The sequence below is a fragment of the Leptodactylus fuscus genome, unplaced genomic scaffold, assembly GCF_031893055.1.
Source record: "Leptodactylus fuscus isolate aLepFus1 unplaced genomic scaffold, aLepFus1.hap2 HAP2_SCAFFOLD_130, whole genome shotgun sequence".
NCBI classification, from domain to species: Eukaryota; Metazoa; Chordata; class Amphibia; order Anura; family Leptodactylidae; genus Leptodactylus; species Leptodactylus fuscus.
In genome coordinates, this window is record NW_027440143.1 from 243,209 (window position 1) to 265,419 (window position 22,211).

The window sequence follows — 22,211 nt, forward strand, 5'->3', positions numbered from 1 at the left end:
CCCAAAGCAGAGCTTATACCCTTACCAATAATTGATGAACCATTTAATACTGTGGGTATGGATATTATCGGTCCACTAGAAAGAAGTTCCAAAGGTAACCGTTTCATTCTTACAATTGTTGATTACTGTACCAAGTATCCTGAAGCCATACCTATGCGCACAGTTACTGCTAAAAGAGTTGCAGAGGAAATTTTGAAGGTGTTTAGCAGGGTTGGATTACCTAAGCAAATCCTTACTGATCAGGGGAGTAACTTTACATCTTCCTTTCTGTTAGAAGTTTATAAGCTTCTTGGTATACAGCCCCTCAGGACTACCCCTTATCATCCACAAACTGATGGGGTGACTGAACGGTATAACCAAACCTTGAAAAACATGCTTAGGAAATTTGCACATAACGATCCAAAACTGTGGGACAAATGGTTGCCCTTTCTATTATTTGCCTATCGTGAGGTTCCACAAGAGTCTACAGGGTTTAGTCCTTTTGAATTGTTATATGGGAGACGACCCAGGGGACTCTTGGATGTTATTAAAGAGGTATGGGAAGGTAAAGATGGTCATCAGAAAAATGTGGTAGAACATGTATTGAAAATGAGAGAGAGATTAATGAAATTGATTAAGGTAGCTCATGATAATGTCCACAAGGCAAAAGTTTACCAAAAGAAATGGTATGATCAACATTCCAAAAATAAATCAATTAAAGTTGGGGATAAGGTTCTTCTCTTGCTTCCCAGCAGTGAGAATAAGTTGTTGGCCAGATGGCAAGGGCCATATAAAGTGGTTAGACAAACAGGTCCTGTTGACTTTGAAATTGAAACCCCAGATAAAAAACAAAAAAATAAGGTTTACCATGTAAATTTATTAAAACGTTGGATTGAACCAGAGGTTAGTCCTAAAGATAACACTACCTGTACTATTGTCGCAGAGTCTTCACAGGATATGTCTGAAGAAATCTATGATTTGTTGAAAAATTGTGCTCACTGGTCAGAGGTAACATTGAATCCAAAGTTATCTAAAGAGCAATATTGTAACCTGAGGAAGATTATTGGGTCTAGTTCACATATTTTTGGAAGTAAGCCTGGCCGTGTGTCTTTAGTTTCTCGTACAATAAATACTGGAGATCATCCACCTATCAGACAGAGACCTTATCATATACCTGAAAAATTAAAGGGTAAGGCTGAAAATGAGGTTCAAGAAATGCTTAAATTGGGAGTTATTGAACCCTCTAAAAGTCCTTGGTCATCACCTGTAGTGATGGTTGGGAAAAAAGATGGGACAATAAGATTTTGCATAGATTTTCGTAAAATTAATGCTATATCTAGTTTTGACAATTACCCAATGCCGCGTATTGATGAGCTCATAGATAGATTGGGGTGTGCAGAATATATTTCTACCCTAGATTTATGTAAGGGCTATTGGCAAATTCCACTTGATGAGAAATCAAAAGGAAAAACTGCTTTTGTGATGCCTAATGGTCTGTATCAGTTCAGAAACATGCCATTTGGTCTTCATGGTGCTCCAGCCACGTTTCAAAGAGCCATGGACTTACTCTTGAAGAATCATACGGAGTACAGTGCTGCTTATTTAGATGATGTGGTAATCTTTAGCAAATCATGGGAAGAGCACTTGTATCACTTGGAAAAGGTGATAACTGAAATTGGGAAAGCAGGATTTACAATTAATCCACGTAAATGTGCTTTGGGATTCCAAGAAACAAAGTACCTTGGGTTTATTGTGGGTAGTGGTAAAGTAAGGCCAGAGATATCCAAAGTACAAGCCATTCAATCTGCGACTATTCCAGCCACAAAGAAAGAGGTCAGATCCTTTTTAGGTCTTGTTGGCTATTATAGACGTTTTATTCCAAACTTTGCTACTATCGTTGCTCCCTTAACCGACCTAACTAAAAAGAACAGTAGAGAGGACGTGATATGGACAACAGAATGTGATTTAGCTTTTGAACAAATAAAAGAAATTTTGTGTAAAGAACCAGTCTTACAAAGCCCAAACTTTGACAAACCATTTATTGTACAGACGGATGCATCTGAGGTGGGACTTGGGGCAGTCCTGAGTCAAGAGATTAATGGTGAGGAACACCCTATTCTTTATTTAAGTAGGAAACTTTTTCCCCGTGAACAAAAGTATTCTACAATCGAGAAGGAAGGGCTGGCGATTAAGTGGGCATTGGAGGCATTACGCTATTATTTATTAGGAAGAGAGTTTACTTTAGTGACGGATCATCATCCCCTCACTTGGATTCATACCATGAAGGACAAAAATGCCAGAATAACTAGATGGTATTTAGCATTACAGCCATTTAAATTTGAGATACAACATCGGTCAGGGTCCAAGCACCAAAATGCCGATCATTTGTCTAGGTATGGTGCTGAAGTGAAAGCGGTCTGAAGAAGGACAAGCTTCTTCTTAAGGGGGGAGGAATGTGAAGAGGTAAACTATTTTGTGTTATGTTTCCATGTGATTTCTTCTTTGTAACCTTAGTGGTGGTACATAAGTCCCCAGATCTGGTAATATCTCTGTGTGAATGTTCTATTACTGCTTCTTATTTCTTTCTTTCCTCATTAGGCTGGCCACCTAATGCTCTATTTTCCTACTATTTCTTGTCTTACCATCTGGGAACCATATACTAACACTAAGGAACTGTTCACATTAACATGGATTTATAAAGTGTTTTTGCATATTTACCTGCATGAGTGGAGTTGCACTGGGTGTGTCCGCCCTGATCTTATAAGAGGCAAGTCTGCAGCAACTCCAGGGTTTTATAGGGAAAACTGCAGAGTATTATGGGAAATGTCTAAGGTATAAAATGATTCCAATTCCCAGAAAGCCGGATGTGTTGGTGAAGTTCACATGATGGATAGTTTGTGAGACTACAGCAGCCTGAGGTACAAGGTGTTTGTTGTATACATTATGGAGATTTTCTGAAGAATTATTATTTTTTGTTAAAACTGGACTTCCTGAAATAAACTCCTTGGATTCTTTTCATCAATCAAGGTCCGATTGTTTTTTTGAAAAATCCCATGCTTCACACTAGGATTCTGCTGTCACTAGGATCTGGTATTACTTGAATTATACTGTCACTAGGATCTGATATTACTAGGATTCCGCTGTCACTAGGATCTGGTGTTACTAGGATTCCGCTGTCACTAGGATCTGGTATTACTAGAATTACGCTGTCACTAGGATCTGGTATTACTAGGATTCCGCTGTCACTAGGATCTGGTATTACTAAGATTCCGCTGTCACTAAGATCTGGAATTACTAGGATTTCGCTGTCACTAGGATCTGGTATTACTAGGACTCTGCTGTCACTAGGATCTGGTATTACTAGGACTCTGCTGTCACTAGGATCTGGAATTACTTGGATTACGCTGTCACTAGGATCTGGTATTACTAGGATTCCGCTGTCACTAGGATCTGGTATTACTAGGATTCCGCTGTCACTAGGATCTGGTATTACTAGGATTCCGCTGTCACTAGGATCTGGTATTACTAGGATTCCTCTGTCACTAGGATCTGGTATTACTAGGATTCCGCTGTCACTAGGATCTGGTATTACTAGGATTCCGCTGTTACTAGGATCTGGTATTACAAGGAATCTGCTGTCACTAGGATCTAGTATTACTAGGACTCTGCTGTCACTAGGATCTGGTATTACTAGGATTCTGCTGTCACTAGGATCTGGTATTATTAGGATTCCGCTGTTACTAGGATCTGGTATTACTAGGATTATACCGTCACTAGGATCTGGTATTACTAGGATTCCGCTGTCACTAGGATCTGGTATTACTAGGATTCCGCTGTCACTAGGATCTGGTATTACTAGGACTCTGCTATCACTAGGATCTGGTATTACTAGGATTCCGCTGTCACTAGGATCTGGTATTACTAGGATTCCGCTGTCACTAGGATCTGGTATTACTAGGATTCCGCTGTCACTAGGATCTGGTATTACTAGGATTCCGCTGTCACTAGGATCTGGTATTACTAGGACTCTGCTGTCACTAGGATCTGGTATTACTAGGACTCTGCTGTCACTAGGATCTGGTATTACTAGAATTTCGCTGTCACTAGGATCTGGTATTACTAGGATTCCGCTGTCACTAGGATCTGGTATTACTAGGACTCTGCTGTCACTAGGATCTGGTATTACTAGGATTCCGCTGTCATTAGGATCTGGTATTACTAGGACTCTGCTGTCACTAGGATCTGGTATTACTAGGACTCTGTTGTCACTAGGATCTGGTATTGCTAGGATTCCGCTGTCACTAGGATCTGGTATTACTAGGACTCTGCTGTCACTAGGTTCTTGTATTACTAGGATTCCGCTGTCACTAGGATCTGGTATTACTAGGATTCCGCTGTCACTAGGATCTGGTTTTACTAGGACTCTGCTGTCACTAGGATCTGGTATTACTAGGACTCTGCTATCACTAGGATCTGGTATTACTAGGATTCCGCTGTCACTAGGATCTGGTATTACTAGGATTCCGCTGTCACTAGGATCTGGTATTACTAGGATTTCGCTGTCACTAGGATCTGGTATTACTAGGATTCCGCTGTCACTAGGATCTGGTATTACTAGGACTCTGCTATCACTAGGATCTGGTATTACTAGGATTCCGCTGTCACTAGGATCTGGTATTACTAGGATTCCGCTGTCACTAGGATCTGGTATTACTAGGATTCCGCTGTCACTAGGATCTGGTATTACTAGGACTCTGCTGTCACTAGGATCTGGTATTACTAGAATTACGCTGTCACTAGGATCTGGTATTACTAGGATTACGCTATCACTAGGATCTGGTATTACTAGGACTCTGCTGTCACTAGGATTTGGTATTACTAGGATTCCGCTGTCACTAGGATCTGGTATTACTAGGATTCCGCTGTCACTAGGATCTGGTATTACTAGGATTCCGCTGTTACTAGGATCTAGTATTACTAGGATTCCGCTGTCACTAGGATCTGGTATTACTAGGACTCTGCTGTCACTAAGATCTGGTATTACTAGGACTCTGCTGTCACTAGGATTTGGTATTACTAGGATTATACCGTCACTAGGATCTGGTATTACTAGGATTCCGCTGTCACTAGGATCTGCTTTTACTAGGATTCCGCTGTCACTAAGATCTGGTATTACTAGGATTATACCGTCACTAGGATCTGGTATTACTAGGATTCCGCTGTCACTAGGATCTGCTTTTACTAGGATTCCGCTGTCACTAGGATCTGGTATTACTAGGACTCTGCTGTCACTAGGATCTGGTATTACTAGGACTCTGCTATCACTAGGATCTGGTATTACTAGGATTCCGCTGTCACTAGGATCTGGTATTACTAGGACTCTGCTGTCACTAGGATCTGGTATTACTAGGACTCTGCTATCACTAGGATCTGGTATTACTAGGACTCTGCTGTCACTAGGATCTGGTATTACTAGGATTCCGCTGTCACTAGGATCTGCTTTTACTAGGATTCCGCTGTCACTAGGATCTGGTATTACTAGGACTCTGCTGTCACTAGGATCTGGTATTACTAGGACTCTGCTATCACTAGGATCTGGTATTACTAGGATTCCGCTGTCACTAGGATCTGGTATTACTAGGACTCTGCTGTCACTAGGATCTGGTATTACTAGGATTCCGCTGTCACTAGGATCTGGCATTACTAGGACTCTGCTGTCACTAGGATCTGGTATTACTAGGACTCTGCTGTCACTAGGATTTGGTATTACTAGGATTCCGCTGTCACTAGGATCTGGTATTACTAGGACTCTGCTGTCACTAGGATTTGGTATTACTAGGATTCCGCTGTCACTAGGATCTGGTATTACTAGGATTCCGCTGTCACTAGGATCTGGTATTACTAGAATTACGCTGTCACTAGGATCTGGTATTACTAGGATTAGGCTGTCACTAGGATCTGGTATTACTAGGACTCTGCTGTCACTAGGATTTGGTATTACTAGGATTCCGCTGTCACTAGGATCTGGTATTACTAGGATTCCGCTGTCACTAGGATCTGGTATTACTAGGATTACGCTGTCACTAGGATCTGGTATTACTAGGATTCTGCTGTCACTAGGATCTGGTATTACTAGGACTCTGCTGTCACTAGGATCTGGTATTACTAGGACTCTGCTGTCACTAGGATCTGGTATTACTAGGACTCTGCTGTCACTAGGATCTGGTATTACTAGGATTCCGCTGTCACTAGGATCTGGTATTACTAGGATTCCGCTGTCACTAGGATCTGGTATTACTAGGATTCTGCTGTCACTAGGATCTGGTATTACTAGGACTCTGCTGTCACTAGGATCTGGTATTACTAGGACTCTGCTGTCACTAGGATCTGGTATTACTAGGACTCTGCTGTCACTAGGATTTGGTATTACTAGGATTCCGCTGTCACTAGGATCTGGTATTACTAGGATTCCGCTGTCACTAGGATCTGGTATTACTAGGATTCCGCTGTCACTAGGATCTGGTATTACAAGGACTCTGCTGTCACTAGGATCTAGTATTACTAGGACTCTGCTGTCACTAGGGTCTGGTATTACTAGGATTCCGCTGTCACTAGGATCTAGTATTACTAGGATTCCGCTGTCACTAGGATCTGGTATTACTAGGACTCTGCTGTCACTAGGATCTGGTATTACTAGGACTCTGCTGTCACTAGGATCTGGTATTACTAGGATTATACTGTCACTAGGATCTGGTATTACTAGAGTTCCGCTGTCACTAGGATCTAGTATTACTAGGACTCTGCTGTCACTAGGATCTGGTATTACTAGGACTCTGCTGTCACTAGGATCTGGTATTACTAGAATTACGCTGTCACTAGGATCTGGTATTACTAGGACTCTGCTGTCACTAGGATTTGGTATTACTAGGATTCCGCTGTCACTAGGATCTGGTATTACTAGGATTCCGCTGTCACTAGGATCTGGTATTACTAGGATTCCGCTGTCACTAGGATCTAGTATTACTAGGATTCCGCTGTCACTAGGATCTGGTATTACAAGGAATCTGCTGTCACTAGGATCTGGTATTACTAGGACTCTGCTGTCACTAGGATCCGGTATTACTAGGATTCCGCTGTCACTAGGATTTGGTATTACTAGGACTCTGCTGTCACTAGGATCTGGTATTACTAGGACTCTGCTGTCACTAGGATTTGGTATTACTAGGATTCCGCTGTCACTAGGATCTGGTATTACTAGGACTCTGCTGTCACTAGGATCTGGTATTACTAGGATTCCGCTGTCACTAGGATCTGGTATTACTAGGATTCCGCTATCACTAGAATCTGGTATTACTAGGACTCTGCTGTCACTAGGATCTGGTGTTACTAGGACTCTGCTGTCACTAGGATCTGGTATTACTAGGACTCTGCTATCACTAGGATCTGGTATTACTAGGATTCCGCTGTCACTAGGATCTGGTATTACTAGGATTCCGCTGTCACTAGGATCTGGTATTACTAGGACTCTGCTGTCGCTAGGATCTGGTATTACTAGGACTCTGCTGTCACTAGGATCTGGTATTACTAGAATTACGCTGTCACTAGGATCTGGTATTACTAGGATTCCGCTGTCACTAGGATCTGGTATTACTAGGACTCTGCTGTCACTAGGATCTGGTATTACTAGGATTCCGCTGTCACTAGGATCTGGTATTACTAGGATTCCGCTGTCACTAGAATCTGGTATTACTAGGACTCTGCTGTCACTAGGATCTGGTATTACTAGGACTCTGCTGTCACTAGGATCTGGTATTACTAGGATTCTGCTGTCACTAGGATCTGGTATTACTAGGACTCTGCTGTCACTAGGATCTGGTATTACTAGGACTCTGCTGTCACTAGGATCTGGTATTACTAGGATTCTGCTGTCACTAGGATCTGGTATTACTAGGATTCTGCTGTCACTAGGATCTGGTATTACTAGGATTATACCGTCACTAGGATCTGGTATTGCTAGGATTCCGCTGTCACTAGGATCTGGTATTACTAGGATTCCGCTGTCACTAGGATCTGGTATTACTAGGATTCCGCTGTCACTAGGATCTGGTATTACTAGGATTCCGCTATCACTAGGATCTGGTATTACTAGGACTCTGCTGTCACTAGGATCTGGTATTACTAGGACTCTGCTGTCACTAGGATCTGGTATTACTAGGATTCCGCTGTCACTAGGATCTGGTATTACTAGGATTCCTCTGTCACTAGGATCTGGTATTACTAGGATTCCGCTGTCACTAGGATCTGGTATTACTAGGATTCCGCTGTCACTAGGATCTGGTATTACTAGGACTCTGCTGTCACTAGGATTTGGTATTACTAGGATTCCGCTGTCACTAGGATCTGGTATTACTAGGATTCCGCTGTCACTAGGATCTGGTATTACAAGGACTCTGCTGTCACTAGGATCTGGTATTACTAGGATTCCGCTTTACTGGTGACTGTCCGGCCTAGTGTTGGGTGGACATTGTCTGATTGTTGGTTTCTTACTAGATTAGATGGTTGGTTGTCTGACACCTGACGAGAAGGACTCATCAATTCCTATGTCATTGTTTACACTATAAAAGTCCTGTCAAGGATTTTCCATCGATGATTGATGTAAAAGCAGAAGAATCCTGTCAGGAGCCGTGTGATGGCTTGTACAGCAAGGAACTGATTTACTGAGATTTCCAGAAAAGTTACTCAGATTTTCCACTGAGCGAACGTAAGGAACGTGTTATAGGCATAAACCATGTGTCCTGTGACAACCTGTCAGGCATGATCTATACAGCTGGTTGTCAGTAACAGGGGGCGGGGCTGTGACTACCTCTCAGACATGATATATACAGCTGGTTGTCAGTAACAGGGGGCGGGGCTGTGACTACCTCTCAGACATGATATATACAGCTGGTTGTCAGTAACAGGGGGCGGGGCTGTGACTACCTCTCAGACATGATATATACAGCTGGTTGTCAGTAACAGGGGGCGGGGCTGTGACTACCTCTCAGACATGGTATATACAGCTGGTTGTCAGTAACAGGGGGCGGGGCTGTGACTACCTCTCAGACATGATATATACAGCTGGTTGTCAGTAACAGGGGGCGGGGCTGTGACTACCTCTCAGACATGATATATATAGGCTGGTTGTCAGTAACAGGGGGCGGGGCTGTGACTACCTCTCAGACATGATATATACAGGCTGGTTGTCAGTAACAGGGGGCGGGGCTGTGACTACCTCTCAGACATGATATATACAGGCTGGTTGTCAGTAACAGGGGGCGGGGCTGTGACTACCTCTCAGACATGATATATACAGGCTGGTTGTCAGTAACAGGGGGCGGGGCTGTGACTACCTCTCAGACATGATATATACAGGCTGGTTGTCAGTAACAGGGGGCGGGGCTGTGACAACCTCTCAGACATGATATATACAGGCTGGTTGTCAGTAACAGGGGGCGGGGCTGTGACTACCTCTCACATGATATATACAGCTGGTTGTCAGTAACAGGGGGCGGGGCTGTGACTACCTCTCAGACATGATATATACAGGCTGGTTGTCAGTAACAGGGGGCGGGGCTGTGACTACCTCTCAGACATGATATATACAGGCTGGTTGTCAGTAACAGGGGGCGGGGCTGTGACAACCTCTCAGACATGATATATACAGCTGGTTGTCAGTAACAGGGGGCGGGGCTGTGACTACCTCTCAGACATGATATATACAGCTGGTTGTCAGTAACAGGGGGCGGGGCTGTGACAACCTCTCAGACATGATATATACAGGCTGGTTGTCAGTAACAGGGGGCGGGGCTGTGACTACCTCTCAGACATGATATATACAGGCTGGTTGTCAGTAACAGGGGGCGGGGCTGTGACAACCTCAGACATGATATATACAGCTGGTTGTCAGTAACAGGGGGCGGGGCTGTGACTACCTCTCAGACATGGTATATACAGCTGGTTGTCAGTAACAGGGGGCGGGGCTGTGACAACCTCTCAGACATGATATATACAGGCTGGTTGTCAGTAACAGGGGGCGGGGCTGTGACTACCTCTCAGACATGATATATACAGGCTGGTTGTCAGTAACAGGGGGCGGGGCTGTGACAACCTCTCAGACATGATATATACAGCTGGTTGTCAGTAACAGGGGGCGGGGCTGTGACTACCTCTCAGACATGATATATACAGCTGGTTGTCAGTAACAGGGGGCGGGGCTGTGACAACCTCTCAGACATGATATATACAGGCTGGTTGTCAGTAACAGGGGGCGGGGCTGTGACTACCTCTCAGACATGATATATACAGGCTGGTTGTCAGTAACAGGGGGCGGGGCTGTGACAACCTCAGACATGATATATACAGCTGGTTGTCAGTAACAGGGGGCGGGGCTGTGACTACCTCTCAGACATGGTATATACAGCTGGTTGTCAGTAACAGGGGGCGGGGCTGTGACTACCTCTCAGACATGGTATATACAGCTGGTTGTCAGTAACAGGGGGCGGGGCTGTGACTACCTCTCAGACATGGTATATACAGCTGGTTGTCAGTAACAGGGGGCGGGGCTGTGACTACCTCTCACATGATATATACAGGCTGGTTGTCAGTATTAGAAGTTGGACCAGTGATATTAGTAGCATTGCTATAATAACCAGGTTGTTTGCTACAAGGTAACCATGGACTAACAGTCGGTCTAGGTGGAGTTGTCCTTTCTATATTTCCGTGGCCGGGGAGATAAGTATATACTAACCCCCGTATAGAAGGATATGATGCTGGTCACATGACAGGCGGCAATTCCTTTCCTTTCGGACCCTGCTAGCTGTTAGTTAACCAGTCGTGCAGAGTCTTCCAGCTTTGGCTTCTCCTTCCAGAGTTCATTGCCTGAAGGTGACACGTTGTAAGGTTCAGCGGGAGCTGAAAAGATGACCCTAGAATCCAGGTGACGACCTACGACCTGCGGAAGAGGAATGGTTACCGTTTAGGATGTGTTCGGGGGGCTCTTCTTTTGATAAATACGTGTTTCTCCTTTCTGTGGGAGGCGGTGGCACCAGCATAAAATGAAAAAGTTTCTGTAAAAGAAGTTGACGGGAGACCCTGGTCCACTCCCTGCTGGGATATGCCGCAAGCACAATATCTCGGAGACCATGAGATTAAGCCAAAGAGAAAAAAGTGAGAGCGCTCGCCCACAATTCACACGCCCTTTAGATTGTTTTATTAAACCATTTCAATAGGGATTTCCCTTTTGGCCGACAACGAGGCCCTTCCAATGCATATTTCTAGGTTGCTATGACTTAGTTGGTCCTTGCTAATCACTGCCGAGGGTGAATTTCATATAAAATATCTGAGGCCATTGTGCACATAATGCGGCGTGACAGTGCCAACACAAAGGGGGATTCATTCTCCCAGCAGGTAATAAGGACGATTTGCCATACCGGTCGGGCAGGGTTAAGGGGAATTGTCACATGTGATCAGACCTCTCAAACAGAACCTCCCATTCAGTCCTCAGGTGGGCCTGGTGCAATCCTATTGTCCCACCACTTTTCTTCCAATTTTCACTTGTCACAGGCAGATATTCTATTGATCAAGGGAAGGAATCTGAGACCTTTTCACCCCTCGTCTTCCTCTGCTGTGAACCATCGCTGATGACTTTTCTTCCATTGTCTCTTTTTTTGGATTTTTATAAACCAGATTCCAATAGCGTGGACTATAAAGGTTCGTACACATTGGGCACAACTATTTCTGCCGCTGTACATGAGATTCTGTATGGAAAATATAACATGATGCTCATGAGCTGTCCCATATTGGCTGCACAGGTCTCGCTACATGTCCGGCCCTTAGGCCTCCACCTGACCTTCACTGAGGCATCTTGTTGCCCATCCAGTATTGCCCATGTCCGGCCCTTGGGCCTCCACCAGACCTTGTCAGAGGCATCTTGTTGCCCATCCAGTATTGCCCATGTCCGGCCCTTGGGCCTCCACAAGACCTTAACAGAGACATCTTGTTGCCCCTCCAGTATTACTCATGTCCGGCCCTTGGGCCTCCACTAGACCTTCACTGAGGCATCTGGTTGCCCCTCCAGTATTGCGCATGTCTGGCCCTTGGGCCTCCACCAGACATTCACAGAGGCATCTTGTTGCCCATCCAGTATTGCCCATGTCCAGCCCTTAGGCCTTCACCAGACCTTCACTGAGGCATCTGGTTGCCCCTCCAGTATTGCCCATGTCCGGCCCTTGGGCCTCCACCAGACCTTGTCATCCCAGACCTTCACAGAGGCATCTTGTTGCCCCTCCAGTATTGCGCATGTCTGGCCCTTGGGCCTCCACCAGACATTCACAGAGGCATCTTGTTGCCCATCCAGTATTGCCCATGTCCAGCCCTTAGGCCTTCACCAGACCTTCACTGAGGCATCTGGTTGCCCCTCCAGTATTGCCCATGTCCGGCCCTTGGGCCTCCACCAGACCTTGTCATCCCAGACCTTCACAGAGGCATCTTGTTGCCCCTCCAGTATTGCCCATGTCCGGCCCTTGGGCCTCCACGAGACCTTCACAGAGGCATCTTGTTGCCCCTCCAGTATTGCCCATGTCCGGTATCTTCAGGATTTCCATTATCTTCACACCACAGAAATGTTTGGGCAAGCAGTCCCATGTACAGGGGTGGGCTTGGGATGGATGGATGGATGGCAGAGCCTCACTGCTCGCAGGAGATATGACTGACAAGGAGAATATGTTTTCAATATATTTCCTTCCATAGAAATCACTACCAAAATGTGGTAGGAGGTTCTGGGGGTCCGATTCATAAAGTTATACCAATGCAGTCCTAGAAGTCACATGACAGGCGGCACTCTGCTGGTTACAATACTCATTGGACTGTATTCGGCTCAAAGGCTAAGCTAACTTGTAGAACAAAGTCAACGGCATCTGAGATAGTTGTGTTGGGTCATGACCACACCTCAGCTGGACAGCGGTCACTGTCCGGGTCTATACCCTTACCCGTATATCAGATTTCAGGTCTCTGATCTCAAAAACTGAGAAATGTATAAAATATGAACCCCCCTCCCGAGCATCATGTAGACCTGTACAGTGCCTTATGTTTATTCCACGGGGTCATCGCTGGTCACAGATATGTTATCCTTGGTGTCAGCCATAAAGTTCCTCACACCCTTTAATTAGGGGGGTGCGGGAGATGGACGTCCTGGTCCTGGCCTCTATGTCCTGAGCACGTTGCAGCCTGTTCCCAGGAGACATATCTGCTCTAGTGAATACCTGGCAGCGGCTACAACTTGGCTTGATAGCTTCATTATGGAGAAGAGCCCAGCAGATTTACTGGTGACAGAAATGATCCGGAAATTTTCTGGGTTCAGCTCAGGGTAACGGTATTTCTAGCACTTCTTCTATTGTTAGAAAACAAACAAAAGGCTGGAGCCACGAGGGAACGCAAGACAAAAAATGTGTGTGATAGTAACTACTGCCATACTGTGCCCATATTGTGTGCTGTGTATATGTAGGAAAGAAATTGGACCAGTATGGCTACTAGTGAGAGAGGTCTACACACATAGACCTACAGATACACAAACTCCACCACCAAGGAGACGTCCCCTGGATGGATAGACAAGTTACTCTTATGTAAATGATAAAAAGTGGAAAACAGTATGGAGTGTGAGCGCCCCCCGCAGGATTCCCTGCCCTTATACACCTTGGCATGTTAGGAGTGAGGTTGTCTGAGGATTGTCTTTCTGGGCACAGATCACCAGGATTGTCTGCTGGCCGCCCCATTTACCAATGAGGTCCCAAATGTGCTGGGTGGGAGATTTCCGGAGACATTTAGGGAGCAACGTGCACTACAAGCGGCCTGGCATTGTCCTCTTCTATAAAGGATCCGGGGACACCTTGTAGAAATGGCTGCACTACCGGTTCACCGACCAGATCAATGTAATACCGAATTGTTAGTGTACCTGAAATATAGACCAAAGGGTCCGGCTACGTTATACCACTCCACACCATTGTGCCAGGAGTAGGACTGGCGTGATGTTCCCTTGTGAAGTCCTCTTCATGGTGTTGTCCATTTGGACGCCAGAGAAATATCTGACCTTCATTGTGTCCGAGACAATAGCAGGGCTTATCCCTAAAGAGGATAGACCTCCATTCCAGGACTCCTCACTATAGGGGATAGACCTCCATTCCAGGACATATCACTATAGGGGATAGACCTCCATTCCAGGACATATCACTATAGGGGATAGACCTCCATTCCAGGACCCATCACTATAGGGGATAGACCTCCATTCCAGGACACATCACTATAGAGGATAGACCTCCATTCCAGGACACATCACTATATAGAGGATAGACCTCCATTCCAGGACACATCACTATATAGAGGATAGACCTCCATTCCAGGACACATCACTATATAGAGGATAGACCTCCATTCCAGGACACATCACTATAGAGGATAGACCTCCATTCCAGGACACATCACTATAGAGGATAGACCTCCATTCCAGGACCCATCACTATAGGGGATAGACCTCCATTCCAGGACACATCACTATAGAGGATAGACCTCCATTCCAGGACACATCACTATATAGAGGATAGACCTCCATTCCAGGACACATCACTATATAGAGGATAGACCTCCATTCCAGGACACATCACTATATAGAGGATAGACCTCCATTCCAGGACACATCACTATAGAGGATAGACCTCCATTCCAGGACACATCACTATAGAGGATAGACCTCCATTCCAGGACTCATCACTATAGAGGATAGACCTCCATTCCAGGACTCCTCACTATAGAGGATAGACCTCCATTCCAGGACTCCTCACTATAGAGGATAGACCTCCATTCCAGGACTCCTCACTATAGAGGATAGACCTCCATTCCAGGACACATCACTATATAGAGGATAGACCTCCATTCCAGGACACATCACTATAGAGGATAGACCTCCATTCCAGGACTCCTCACTATAGAGGATAGACCTCCATTCCAGGACACATCACTATATAGAGGATAGACCTCCATTCCAGGACACATCACTATAGAGGATAGACCTCCATTCCAGGACTCCTCACTATATAGAGGATAGACCTCCATTCCAGGACTCATCACTATAGAGGATAGACCTCCATTCCAGGACTCCTCACTATAGAGGATAGACCTCCATTCCAGGACACATCACTATAGAGGATAGACCTCCATTCCAGGACTCATCACTATAGAGGATAGACCTCCAATACCAGGACTCCTCACTATATAGAGGATAGACCTCCATTCCAGGACTCCTCACTATAGAGGATAGACCTCCATTCCAGGACTCCTCACTATATAGAGGATAGACCTCCATTCCAGGACTCCTCACTATATAGAGGATAGACCTCCATTCCAGGACTCCTCACTATAGAGGATAGACCTCCATTCCAGGACACATCACTATAGAGGATAGACCTCCATTCCAGGACTCCTCACTATAGAGGATAGACCTCCATTCCAGGACTCATCACTATAGAGGATAGACCTCCATTCCAGGACTCCTCACTATAGAGGATAGACCTCCATTCCAGGACCCATCACTATAGAGGATAGACCTCCATTCCAGGACTCCTCACTATAGAGGATAGACCTCCATTCCAGGACACATCACTATAGAGGAGAGACCACCATTCCAGGACTCCTCACTATAGAGGATAGACCTCCATTCCAGGACACATCACTATAGAGGAGAGACCACCATTCCAGGACTCCTCACTATATAGAGGATAGACCTCCATTCCAGGACACATCACTATAGAGGATAGACCTCCATTCCAGGACACATCACTATAGAGGAGAGACCTCCATTCCAGGACACATCACTATAGAGGATAGACCTCCATTCCAGGACACATCACTATAGAGGATAGACCTCCATTCCAGGACTCATCACTATAGAGGATAGACCTCCATTCCAGGACTCCTCACTATATAGAGGATAGACCTCCATTCCAGGACTCCTCACTATAGAGGATAGACCTCCATTCCAGGACTCCTCACTATAGAGGATAGACCTCCAATACCAGGACTCCTCACTATATAGAGGATAGACCTCCATTCCAGGACACATCACTATAGAGGATAGACCTCCATTCCAGGACACATCACTATAGAGGAGAGACCTCCATTCCAGGACACATCACTATAGAGGATAGACCTCCATTCCAGGACACATCACTATAGAGGAGAGACCTCCATTCCAGGACACATCACTATAGAGGATAGACCTCCATTCCAGGACTCCTCACTATAGAGGATAGACCTCCTTTCCAAGACACATCACTATAGAGGATAGACCTCCATTCCAGGACACATCACTATATAGAGGATAGACCTCCATTCCAGGACTCCTCACTATAGGGGATAGACCTCCATTCCAGGACACATCACTATATAGAGGATAGACCTCCAATAGCAGGACTCCTCACTATAGAGGATAGACCTCCATTCCAGGACTCATCACTATAGAGGATAGACCTCCATTCCAGGACTCCTCACTATAGAGGATAGACCTCCATTCCAGGACACATCACTATATAGAGGATAGACCTCCATTCCAGGACTCCTCACTATATAGAGGATAGACCTCCATTCCAGGACTCCTCACTATAGAGGATAGACCTCCATTCCAGGACTCATCACTATAGAGGATAGACCTCCATTCCAGGACTCCTCACTATAGAGGATAGACCTCCATTCCAGGACTCCTCACTATAGAGGATAGACCTCCATTCCAGGACTCCTCACTATAGAGGATAGACCTCCATTCCAGGACACATCACTATAGAGGATAGACCTCCATTCCAGGACTCCTCACTATAGAGGATAGACCTCCATTCCAGGACCCATCACTATAGAGGATAGACCTCCATTCCAGGACTCATCACTATAGAGGATAGACCTCCATTCCAGGACACATCACTATAGAGGATAGACCTCCATTCCAGGACACATCACTATAGAGGATAGACCTCCATTCCAGGACTCCTCACTATAGAGGATAGACCTCCATTCCAGGACCCATCACTATAGAGGATAGACCTCCATTCCAGGACTCATCACTATAGAGGATAGACCTCCATTCCAGGACTCCTCACTATATAGAGGATAGACCTCCATTCCAGGACTCATCACTATAGAGGATAGACCTCCATTCCAGGACCCATCAATGAAGACCTCTATTTCAGCCTCTATTACCGTCTTCCTTTGCACCATGATATCCTGTGAGAGCGATGACATCAGGTCAGTGGATCACCTGCAGTTGGAAGCAACTTGATTGTAGCCCATAGTGGTGTTAACCCCTTCTGATGGTCTGTGCCTGCACTGTTTGCACCCTAGGCTTAGGATGTGACTTTCAATTTCACTTGCAATACAGACTGGATCCCCATGTGCCATCCTTCCAATCAGACGATCTCCCATGCAGTGGTCGCCTCTTCCCGGCACTTCTTGATGTCATCCACTTCATTGTTGTTCTCCCAACCACCAATATTGACCAGTGGTGACATCTTGGCCTAGGTGTGTATTGATCTACGGAGTGATAAACCAAGGTCTGTCGAGGATCCTCTCAGTTCACCGCAGGAGATGACCTGGTATGGTGATGAACAGGAGACATCGCACAATCATTCCACCACATGTGATCTGATCTTCGAGGTTTCACGTGGCTAAAAAACTTTGCTTTCAATCTGGATTTTATGCCTCTCCGACAGGTCACAGATTGGTGATCACTTGTAGATCTTAGTGCCGCTGGCTACTTCATTCATGTAACCTTACCGCTTATCCATCTTGGTGGTGAAATTTCAGTATTGAGGAGAGTATATATACCGATACTTAGACTCATATAGATAGACAACCACACAGACACATGTAGACATATGTATACAAATACACACAGGGATTCACATAGACACACATACCTATATACACACTGTAACGTTCAGATACTCACATATGCAGATACATAGTGACTGACACGGACACTTTCATAGCGACTTCCTCAGTACTTACCCTGTATCTGTCTGAGCTTATGTATCTAAGCCTATCACATGTGATGCTACCTCCCTCATCTTGTATGTTTGTCTGTGTGATACCGCCGTCTCTAAGAACCGATTTGGAATTTAATCTAATTTTCCTCCATTCATTTCCAGCGACACGAGAGTCTGCCTTTGTTCACGCCATCGCCTCGGCTGGAGTAGCCTTTGCTGTCACCAGAGCCTGCGCCGAGGGATCTGCGACTATCTGCGGATGTGACAACCATCACAAGGGACCCCCGGGTGAAGGCTGGAAATGGGGCGGCTGCAGTGAAGACATGGACTTCGGAAGTATGGTGTCTCGAGAGTTTGCAGACGCTCGAGAGTACAGACCAGACGCTCGGTCAGCGATGAACAGACACAACAATGAGGCGGGAAGAACGGTGAGTAAGCCGGGCACTGCCGGAGTTATATGGGAGACTTACTGACAGTCTCACATGTTCTGCACTAACTGGTGGATATACAGTCCTATGAAAAAGTTTGGGCACCCCTATTAATCTTAATCATTTTTAGTTCTAAATATTTTGGTGTTTGCAGCAGCCTTTTCAGTTTGATATATCTAATAACTGATGGACACAGTAATATTTCAGGATTGGAATGAGGTTTATTGTACTAACAGAAAATGTGCAATATGCATTAAACCAAAATGTGACCGGTGCAAAAGTATGGGCACCTCAACAGAAAAGTGACATTAATATTTAGTAGATCCTCCTTTTGCACAGATAACAGCCTCTAGTCGCTTCCTGTAGCTTTTAATCAGTTCCTGGATCCTGGATAAAGGTATTTTGGACAAACAATTCAAGTTCAGTTAAGTTAGATGGTCGCCGAGCATGGACAGCCCGCTTCCAATCATCCCACAGATGTTCAATGATATTCAGGTCTGGGGACTGGGATGGCCATTCCAGAACATTGTAATTGTTCCTCTGCATGAATGCCTGAGGATTTGGAGCGGTGTTTTGGATCATTGTCTTGCTGAAATATCTATCCCCGGCGTAACTTCAACTTCGTCACTGATTCTTGAACATTATTCTCAAGAATCTGCTGATACTGAGTGGAATCCATGCAACCCTCAACTTTAACAAGATTCCCGATGCCGGCATTGGCCACACAGCCCCAAAGCATGATGGAACCTCCACCAAATTTTACAGTGGGTAGCATGTGTTTTTCTTGGAATGCTGTTTCTTTTTGGACGCCATGCATAACGCCTTTTTTTTATAAGCAAACAACTCAATTTTTGTTTCCAAAATGAAGCTGCCTTGTCCAAATGTGCTTTTTCATACCTCAGGCAACTCTATTTGTGGCGTACGTGCAGAAACGGCTTCTTTCTCATCACTCTCCCATACAGCTTCTCCTTGTGCAAAGTGCGCTGTATAGTTGACCGATGCACAGTGACACCATCTGCAGCAAGATGATGCTGCAGCTCTTTGGAGGTGGTCTGTGGATTGTCCTTGACTCTTCTCACCATTCTTCTTCTCTGCCTTTCTGATATTTTTCTTGGCCTGCCACTTCTGGGCTTAACAAGAACTGTCCCTGTGCTCTTCCATTTCCTTACTATGTTCCTCACAGTGGAAACTGACAGGTTAAATCTCTGAGACAGCTTTTTGTATCCTTCCCCTAAACAACTATGTTGAACAATCTTTGTTTTCAGATCATTTGAGAGTTGTTTTGAGTAGCCCATGATGCCACTCTTCAGAGGAGATTCAAATAGGAGAACAACTTGCAATTGGCCACCTTAAATACCTTTTCTCATGATTGGATACACCTGGCTATGAAGTTCAAAGCTCACTGAGGTTACAAAACCAATTTTGTGCTTCAGTAAGTCAGTAAAAAGTAGTTAGGGGAATTCAAATCAATAAAATGATAAGGGTGCCCATACTTTCGCACCGGTCAAATTTTGGTTTAATGCATATTGCACATTTTCTGTTAGTACAATAAACCTCATTTCAATCCTGAAATATTACTGTGTCCATCAGTTATTAGATATATCAAACTGAAATGGCTGTTGCAAACACCAAAATATTTAGAACAAAAAATGATTAAGATTAATAGGGGTGCCCAAACTTTTTCATAGGACTGTATACAGTACATATACACCTTTACTATGCGCCATAGTGACAAATTGCCCTGGGGCTAAGATATTTCTTAAGGTCTTTAGAGATTATATATGAACCACATGAGTTTCAGGGTCTTCCCGCAGGTCTACACCCAGTATTATCTACCTGTAGTATGTCTCAGGGTGAGATGTATTTTTAGGGGTAGTTGGCTTAGGAATATTGAGAACGACTGGCCTGCGCTCACTATCTGTAATCGGGAGACCAGAACATTTCCTGTAGGATTGTTTACCAGCCAGCATATCCTTCACCAAAACTGCTCAGGAACGGTGGGGGCAAAAGAAAAAATTACAACTAACTACTACTACAACTAACTACTACTACAACCACTACTATCTAATAGATGCCTTTAACCTTATTCCGGGTAGTTGTAATTTTTTCTTTTGCCCCCACCGTTCCTGAGCATTTTTGGTGAAGGATATGCTAACTAGACGGCTAACTGTGCCAAACCAAACCAAGAGGAGCCTATTGAATGTCGAAAAATGCTTAAATTGGTAGTATAAGGTTCCCTTTCAGCAAGTTTTGGGTAGAATTGTGTAAGACTTCATTGGAGGCTGGTAAACAATCCTGCAGGAAATGCTTTGCTCCCCCGATTACAGATGGTGAGCGCAGATGCAAAGAACTGGAGTTGGTGGAGACGGTAAAAGGTCATATCTGAACATTGGCACTGACAACCATCTAGCCGTCTCAGTAACCCTTGAGATAATGATGTGACAGCAGAGAGTTTCTAACACCAGGCTGTTTCTTTTCCCTATGTATTGGTCTATTTTTGGTCATGGTATTGCAGATTAAAGCTCTTCTTGTTTCTTTCTTCTTCTACAGTCCATCACAGACCACAGACATCTGAAATGTAAGTGTCACGGGTTATCCGGGAGCTGCGAGGTGAAGACATGCTGGTGGTCACAGCCAGATTTTAGAATGATTGGAGATTATCTCAAGGACAAGTACGACAGTGCATCGGAGATGGTTGTGGAGAAGCATCGAGAATCGCGTGGCTGGGTCGAGACCCTTCGGCCAAAATATACTTTCTTCAAGCCACCGACTGAGCGGGATCTCATTTACTACGAGAGCTCTCCCAATTTTTGTGAGCCCAACCCTGAGACTGGATCGTTTGGGACACGGGACAGGATATGTAACGTCACCTCTCATGGGATTGATGGGTGCGATCTCTTATGCTGTGGACGAGGACACAACACAAGGACTGAGAAAAGAAAAGAAAAATGTCATTGCATCTTTCATTGGTGTTGCTATGTCAGTTGTCAGGAATGCATAAGGGTCTATGATGTCCACACATGCAAATAGGCAAGGACTCAGTAACAAGACTCTTCCAAACCATAGACTGAAGACTGTGTTGTCCAGGCTTGGCTCAGTGAGTCCTTACAATATGACTATTAACTCTTTGACTAGTGTCCTACAGCGTCTTGGACGTTCCAAGAAGCCCCGGAGAGTAGCCTTTTACTTCAGTGGAAATGTCTTGAAACTCATTGTTGAAACCCAATGTTGATGAAACGTTCTAACCTGTTACCATGAAGCAGAACGTAGGCGTAATATTGTGCCAGTCTCTACTTTCAGCTGATAGTTAGCAAAGGGTCAACTCTGATGGATAAGAACAGAATCGAAACGTTTAACATTCCAGATCCAATGTTTCTACTGTAGCACAAAAACACTGCCTGTCTTCTAAGACTCGGAGAACACGGTACGATCTCTACAAGTAGACGAGGCATGTTCTGCCTAAGCTGCCACATCTTAAGTATGACACGATGGTCAGGTTCCCGTGGCCAGGAGACCATAATGAACATGTTGCAGATAGAACATAACCATGACAAACACATGACCTCGGCCACTCTAAGACGACATTCATGTAGTATCTTCTTGAATAGACTTTGCATCTTTGAAAATGTCATTGGCTTGTGTTGAGATTCTCAAACTCTTTTCGCAGATAGTAGCCTTGATGACAATGTCCATTGGTCAAGAAAAATGGTAACTGCATCCAGAAGTGTCAGGAATCATGGCAATG

At 44.9% G+C, this 22,211-nt stretch overlaps 1 protein-coding gene across 1 annotated transcript in view; it reads left to right on the top strand.

Moving 5' to 3' along the window:
• Positions 1-21,921, top strand: part of LOC142187018 (protein Wnt-3a) — an 84,146-nt gene extending 62,225 nt beyond the window's left edge. The window contains exons 3-4 of the mRNA XM_075261427.1: positions 18,201-18,466; positions 21,017-21,921. Of these exons, the coding sequence (XP_075117528.1) occupies positions 18,201-18,466; positions 21,017-21,496 (746 nt within the window). The 3' untranslated portion in view covers positions 21,497-21,921. The remainder of the gene's footprint in view (positions 1-18,200; positions 18,467-21,016) is intronic.
• The last annotated feature ends 290 nt before the right edge of the window (positions 21,922-22,211 follow it).